Source organism: Coenobita brevimanus, chromosome 56, assembly GCF_032717465.1.
Source record: "Coenobita brevimanus isolate Jiangsu-jjx chromosome 56, ASM3271746v2, whole genome shotgun sequence".
Lineage (NCBI taxonomy): Eukaryota > Metazoa > Arthropoda > Malacostraca > Decapoda > Coenobitidae > Coenobita > Coenobita brevimanus.
The window spans coordinates 30,657,360-30,665,549 of NC_137009.1; the positions used below are offsets into that span (position 1 = coordinate 30,657,360).

Consider the following 8,190-nt stretch of genomic DNA (forward strand, 5'->3'; position numbering starts at 1 on the left):
AATCATGAATATGCTATGGATGAAGCATATTGCCGACAGTGCAGAGAGAGAGAGAGAGAGAGAGTACTGGGATAGGCAGTGTAGAACACCAGTGTTTGTTGACCAATGCGGTGCAGTGTCATAACAATTGAAATGCATCTTAGATTTCCACAACGTTTCATATACAGGAGGAATCTATTATAATATCTTTCGAGAACTAAGCAATGCCGCTTGTGAAAATTCAATATCTGTATCCCACTCAGGCATCAAGCCTTGGACCCATGGAAATGCAGGATTGGCGGAGTGGTTTGCGTGTTTACCTGCAATGCCATCAGTCCTGGTCCCGGTACTCTGGTGGGGTGTGGGTGGTTAATTTAACGGTATTAATTAAAAGGGCAAAGAAACCACTGGTTTTGTTTATTCCCTATTTGGTATTTTACTTTTATTTGCTTGCAAATTACTTTCTTTTAGATTTATATACCCTACCGTTAAGAGAGGCAAACTATTATGACAAATATTTATGTAGAGAAATGTAAATAGATGTTATGCTCTCTTACTATGACAGTGCTAAAGCTCAAAATAAATTAATAGCTCCTAATGTAACAAAAGATATTATTTCCCAACACGCCTACACATTCCAGTGCATCGTCAGTAACCTCAATATTTTGTCCAGCCCCCATCTGCATCTATGACACCCTGTAACCTTTCCCACATATTTGCTACATGATTATATATTACATTTTGGTTCCCTCGCAAATTCTCCCATTCGTGCCGTGTGTGGTCCAGTAGTTGCTGGGCGGTGCGTTCCTGGCCGTCCGTCCACGTATTTACTATGGTCCCCCACACGTTCTCCACGGGATTCAGGTCACACCCTTTACTAGGCCAGTCCAACAACTGCAAGTGACGCTGTTCTTGGAACCATCGCCTCACAATACGTGCTGTATGAACTGGCGAGTTGTCTTGCAATTGTAAATACTGAACACGTTAGTAATTTCATATTGGGTATGCATCGCATAATATAACAACAATACTGGTTTTTTTATAGTTAATGTTAAAAATCATATTATGCAACTCCTACAATGAAATTATAATGCCAGTCACCACAAGATTATTACCAACAAACTGATATTATACAGGCAGGAGCAGGACATCTATTGGTCATGGGCAGGACATAGTAAGGAGGAACACTTGCACGTGGTTTAATATATGGGTGTCTATCATGCTTTGTAGGTCTCTGTGATCCATCTGTCTATCTATCGGTCTATAAGCAAATCTGTATACTAACAGGTGACCAACCAGGATATTACAAATCATTACATTCTACTGGAGTCTGACACGTAACACAGCTACAACATACAGACTAACCTGCACAAAAACGATCTCCTCAGGGTAGGGCAAGGCATACCAGCGAACACTAGGCAGCATCACTTCTTCGAGAATTCCGATGTATTGTTCTGCGTTGAACCGGCCTTGGATCTCTGCTAGCTCACCAATGCCATACAAATGTATCCAGCCCCAGACATATGCGGTCACATGTCCACTTCTTGCTATTTCATAGATATTTCTTCTTTCATGTCTTGTTCCATCAGCTCTCCAACAATGAAGTTTCCCATGGGTTGTTGAACAAAACGTTTTTTTCATCGCTAAAGATGACTCTTATATGTTAGATCATTATAGACATGTTGGCGAGCCAACTGCAACCTGGCTGCATGATGTCGTTCCTCAAGTTTTGGTTTTGTAGCAGGAGGATGGTGGTGAATCCCGGATTCATGTAAACGCCTTCGGATAGTGTTAGCGAAGAGGTTCAAATTCAGTGTTTCACGAAGAGCACATGCATTGGTGTGTGGGTTGTTTCGAACTTCATTTAAAATCCTCTGCTCATCATCTGGGGTGGTTTTTCTTGGGGCTCCACACCTGGGTAGATCTAAGAGATTGCAAGACTCCTGCCATTTCCTGACCCACCGTTGAACTGTGGGTCTGGATATACCCATCAGTGCTGCTATTTCTGCAACTCGAAAGCCAGCATCCCACATGCCAATAATCTGCCCGCGCTGGGCTCGGTCCATTACTGGAACAGCTGATATGATCGCCTCACTATGTCGAACTGAGGTGTGACCAGACATCATGCCGGGAACCTATACAACACCTCGGCTACACGAATTAAGGTGTTACGGCTTCAATGCTTCGAGTGACAGCCTGTTAAGGCTTCAATGCTTCGAGTGACAGCCTATCGTATCACCATCACCAATATCACCGGTCCTATTATTGTAGACTAGGTTGAAAGTGAATGAATGTGCTTCGAGGGCCTAATAATGTTATTGTTTTCTTTGCTGTATTTCTCGCTTCAAATGGAAACGTCAGTCTGGTAAACTTAAGGTGAATTGGTGAATTACTATTCTCTCTCTCTCTCTCTCTCTGCACTGTCGGCAATATGCTTCATCCATAGCATATTCATAATTTGTATTATGAACAGTGAATACATACCGTATTTTTAACTTGACGGAACGTGGTTCCATCCTTTTTTAATTTAAAATTTACTTATGAGACACGGAAATAAAAGTTTAGCAACTGATGTAGATGGTTCACGAAACCTATATCTCATACACGTGAGATAGAACTATGAGTCAGTGGAAGGCGGGGGAGGTTGGTAGTACTACCAGGCGGGGTGAGGAGGGGGTTGGGGGTTTGGGTGCGGTGTTGTCGAATATACGATTTGACCTGGAGGGTGAGGAACGCCATTTGTGTGGCGAACTGTACATACATACATAAGAGCAGAGCATTTTGAAATGGAAGAAGGTTTAAGCAGAGAAACCTATTTGAAATGTTTAGATTCCTTGCTGTTAGAAGGTTGTGTCTCAATAAATAAGCAACAAAAGAGCTGATTTCATTGGAACATCTCCTTTATTATTAGGTACAATTGAATGACCCAAAGGCTACAACAGCCTTGGGGATCCGTGGTTGTACATGGCATTTCATAGCTCTAAGAGACCTATGCTAAAATGAGCTCAATGACTGATAGGTGTTCTCAAGAACTGCCTAAGAAAGATCTTACATAGAAAAGCAATCTCTTGAAAATATTAAATTTTGAGAACAGTGATAATTGAAATTGATGAGAGAATCGAAAATAGGCCAACACCGAGCATTTGAGTTCCCAGGAGGGAGAACCATCAAACCCTCCACCATCCGCCCCTCTTCGGGTGACAACCAAGTGAGATGCCTGAGGCCACTTTCTGGCTCACTTCTTCATTTCTACAAGATTCACGGCCATTTTTCTAACGTTATCTCTGTTGAAAGTCACCTTTCCTCCTCTAAACCTCACCTTTTCCTCACTGAGACTCTGAGGTGGCTGACAGCAAACCCATCTCTGTATCCTCATACTTTCTCTATACTCAGTTCAAAGCCAAAGGTGGATGTTGTGTATATGTACACAAGAACATCTCTTGCTCTCGTGTTCCTGAACTTGAATCTTATGAATTCTCTACTCTCAGACTTTGGCTATCCTGTCATTCTTTGACTAAATATATCTATGCTTTTAATTTATTCTCTAATTCTAGTAACTATGAAAAATTCTTCTGCTACCTTACTTATAAAATGAAACACATCAAACCAATTTCACCTTTCCCTGAAATCTCCATTCTAGAAGATTCAAATGTTCACCACTACCTTTGGCTCTCTACTCCTTTCACTGGTCCGCCATGTGAACAGGCCTACATACTTCCTATCCTTCTTGACCTAGAGCAGCTTGTACAGCACCCTACCCATATCCCTGACCGCCATGGAGAATGTAAGAACATACCTGACCTCTACCTTACATGATCTCCAGTCTTTCAAACTCAGTTTGTCCAGGCATCTGGAAATGAACGGATCTTGAATTTGGCTCTCTGTTATGTTGTTTTTGCATTTTCTTGGAGGGAACAATCTTGCAAGCTTCTGACATTTGGTTCGTTTTTCCTTGTATTTAAAAAATTATGCTTCATTGGAAGCTTTGACTCCAGCACATTTGTTGTATGACAGATTCCTATCTCCCGTTCCTTCTGTTCATGAAAAGAAAGAAGTTGATCATCCTACATTAGAGGAAAACATCCTGGGACAACATCTGACAAAGAGGTATCAGCCCTTAAATAAGGTTTTTTAGGCTTGGAATAAGCACTGGAGTATTGATTATTCATAAGTCTTAGAGGAAGATTTTATGCAACGGGTCATTGTTGAGGGCAGGAGGTGTGGCCTTAAAGAAAAGTGGATAACCCAGACCACAGTGGCCCTTACGAGTAACAAAAATAATCCCTATTCATCCTGATTCTGACCGAGTAATTGGAATAGTAAAGGTATTTGTAAAGGGAAAGTTATTGTAAAAGCCATTGATAAACTGGTATATTTGATTATCAGTAATTCCTCCTGATGGGGATATTGAAGCCCAACAGGGTGCTACAGGGATGTGACAGAGAATGGTCACATCACAAGTTTTTAAGAGTTGTAGAGAGATTTCCATGCTTACAATCATTTCACATGATACAGTGTCTCAGTTCTGCCCAGTCCCAGTCTGTGGAATCCTTTCCTTCATTAAGAGGTCCTGGTTGTGAGTGGTAAATGCGTACCTCTTCGATATATTTGTCATAAGTTAGAAGCAGAGGGATTATTACATAGGATGGTTCTAATTGGTTTCCAAAATCCCAAGAACTAGATTCTTTTTCTCGTCAGTTATCCTTTATAAATACCATAAAATGAAGTGCTACTGTGTCTGACAACATACAGCTGCATTTCAAGGAAATTGTATAGAATCTTAATAAATAGGATGCTGTAATGATTATAATGTTCACCGGTAAAAAAACAAAAACAAAAAACAAAAAACATGCATTAGAATTCACCCGTTGGCTTCTGTGGACGAGGGAGTTTTCAGTGAGAAGACATGATTATGTCCAGTAACATAAATATTGAATAGGATGGTTTTCACATAAAACAAAAGTAAGCTCAATAGGCTATCATCTCATTAATTTCTTGAAGTAATAAGCCATAGTTTTAAATAAGTAAATTATTAAAGGAGTAAGTGGCACTTCCAAAGAAGGAGGAACCACCGCCATTTTCTATTGTCCACATTGTCTTTGTGGAATTCATGGAAGAGAGCTAACCTTGAATGCAGTTCAACAATGCATGTTCCCACAAGGGATGCTTGAGACTTCATATCATAGTCTAGCCTGCCGCGTCCTGGCAGATTTTTCACCACTGACCCCTCCTAATCCTGGCAGATGTTGGAATTTGTTTTTTTGGCTCAAACCTCCACTTTTTTGTGAGAAACAATGGCAAGTCACAGAAAAAGTGCTCACCTGAGCTTAGTAATGGGCTATACAGGTGACCCTTTAACCCCTCCATGGCCGAAGGCCCTGAATTTTCAGTGCACACCAGGCTGACGCCAGGGCCATTTTTTTTGAAGTTTCTAAAATTTTTTTTTTTTTGCCAGTGCAAATCCAGCTTCCTAGACGCATTTTGTGGCTTGCAATGGGCGCGGAAGATGCAGAAATATCAGCAACCGATATCCGCCGCCCTGGGGCACTGCCACAACGCAACTGGGCAGGTTTTTTTTTTTTTTGCCTCCCAAAACAATGCGAATGGTGCTGAAATGTTGCGCATATATGAGATATGATGATATCGAATGATTTCAGTACATAATCTGTTAGGAATGGCTGGAAAAAAAAAAGGGTATGAATACTTTGTCACCTTTATGATATAAAATATGTTTATGGTAGTTTCGAGTTATTTTTTACGTTATCGTTGTGCTCATGCTTGGAAAAGGGAGCAAAAGAGTCGAATTTTCAGTCCTAAATGAGGAAATTGCACGTCCTCCAAGGTTAGACTCTGCCACGGGAGAATAAAGTGGAGGGTCAGATCCGATTAGCAATACAGAAGTTGAGTCGCAACTTCTAGCTCCCACACCACGAGCATGGCTAAAAATAGAATCGTAATGCAGTTTCAGACCAAAAAATAAGTCTAATTATTACGAATACAGATACAAAGCAGAAATAAATACTTTTACAGATGGGGGAAAACGTATTTTTTCCGTAATAACATGTTCATCTTTATCATTTTACGATCATCTTTATCATTTTACCTTGTTATTTTCGCAACATATATTGCTGTCTCGTAAACAGGGTGGTTGTGTGTGTTTTGCAAGAGAGGACAAAGATGATATGTTCTGCCTAGGTAGAGATAATGGGTGTAGTTGTGCTTGTTTAGTTATGGCCAGGAGCGAAAAAATTGAAAATCACTTATCACAGCAGCAGGCTCTGAACTGCTTGATGAGGTGTATGGAAGTGTAGTGTAGGCCAGTGTGAAGACGTTCAGAACGTTCATTCACTTCCTAAACATTTTTGCAGTTTTTTATAGGCCGCGCTCAAACAGCGCCGGCAGCCATTTATCGGCTAAACGTCATTCGACGTCGGTGGCCATGGAGGGGTTAAACACCTGGTACCATGTTCTCTGGAGCCATGGTGCTGCTGTTGTGTTTTTAGTGGTAGCAGTAACTATTGCAAACCACTCAGAATAGGTAGATATTTGTTCATTTGGTATGAATTTATATGTAGTACAAGAATATATTGGTTTTCACACAATAGTATAGGCAATATAACCATTGTTTCACTCACTGAACACATCAATATACAGCACCTTCCATGGCGACATTACCTCCTCATCACTTCTGGTCATTTCTTCCTCTGACACCACGTATTCTATGTCCTCCACATCATCATTAATTAGGGAATCACTCTCCCCTTGAATTTCGTCATCAAAGAGACCTTGACACGACATGTCTTTACTGGCCAGGTCACTGCTAACAGGTGAGTTGCCGAGACAATGGCGTGTGGGGGGGGCTGTCATGTGGGGTCAGGCAGTGTCACCACTTGGTGGCTGGTAGAGGAAGGTCTCCCACATATGTCTACCGAATATCACCCGAGAAACTTGAAAAATGTCCAAGTGACGGACCTCGCAACTGAAAGACATATGGGTATGTCATTGGGACTCAGTGCGACAACATGTTGTGGCGTACCCATACGTCAACGATATGTGGAGAGCTAGATAACATCTTCACTAAACACCTCACCATTCTAGAGCTAAGTCACTTTTACATTTATTGGCCAGTAAATAAATTAATTTGACTTATGAGCACTGGGAATGGTTAAAAGATATAAGTTCAACCTAACAAAAGGTATTAAAGGTATAATAATATTACACTAAACTGGGGCAATGCATGTGTAATGTGTGTGTGTGTGTGTGTGTGTGTGTGTGTGTGTGTGAACAGTATAACTCTAAAGGGTTTGATCTGTCTGGAAACAAGCTTGGATGAACGTTTGTGAGTTAGGTAAGGATGACATGATTCGATTTTGATAAGAGTTCAAAGGTCAAGGTCACATGGCAAGGTTAACTCAAACAATTTTTATCTAATATGGATCAATTTGTTGGAAATGTTATGCCTCAGGCAAAGGTAAGTTTATCCCTTTTGAGAACATGCAGCAAAAAGTCAAGGGTGTAAAACATTGTTCGGTTCTCTGATCAATTGGAGGATGTGGCAGCTGAACCCTTCAAGTGCTCCTCCTTGTTATATCGTTGTTGCCTCCAGATGACTTCATTCAGCTTCAGAAGGAGTTTTAGACCTGGGCTGGTTAGAGAAAGCCTTCGTTAACCTCCTCAGCACCAGGGAGATTTCCCAAACTAATAACCTTTTTCAAGTTTTAGCAAGAACAATTTGAAAAGGACGTCCGCTGGTGGAAATTATCATTATTTATTTATTTATTTTATTTATTTATTTATTTTTATTTTTTTGCTGCTGTTGATGCTGGAGAAGGACACCTTCATGTGTTGGCGCTGATATAGCTGGTTGCCTATCTTTCACAGTTATAAAAATGTTCATCACACCTTCATTTCCCAAAAGCGGGAGGATGAGCTCCTGGAGAAGGGCAACTTCAGCAGCAGTCCACATGGCTCACATCTCAGATGATCTTAGGGCCACAACACCAGGTAAGGTTGGTGCACTTGTGTATCTTATTTTGGCTGATCCCAAGTGATTATGTTCCACTGACAGTAATCCCAGCAGTCAACAGTTTCAAAAACTGTCATGAGTAACCCCGTTTCTAATATTGGTCTGTCTATCTATAGCCAGACGCCTTAATCCCGAATGGGCTGGCCATAAACGAATCGCCCCTATGCCACATTGACATATTCCAA

At 41.0% G+C, this 8,190-nt stretch overlaps 1 protein-coding gene across 1 annotated transcript; it reads right to left on the reverse strand.

The window, feature by feature from the left end:
* Positions 1–1,622: 1,622 nt before the first annotated feature.
* On the reverse strand, positions 1,623–2,102 carry LOC145401685 (uncharacterized). The gene has a single exon (XM_080273868.1). The coding sequence runs from the start codon at positions 2,100–2,102 to the stop codon at positions 1,623–1,625; it is 480 nt and encodes a 159-aa protein (XP_080129994.1).
* Positions 2,103–8,190: the final 6,088 nt, after the last annotated feature.

Bases quoted from the DNA above. Each gene is read 5' to 3' on its own strand.
- LOC145401685 (XM_080273868.1), bottom strand. From the start codon at position 2,102: ATGTCTGGTCACACCTCAGTTCGACATAGTGAGGCGATCATATCAGCT.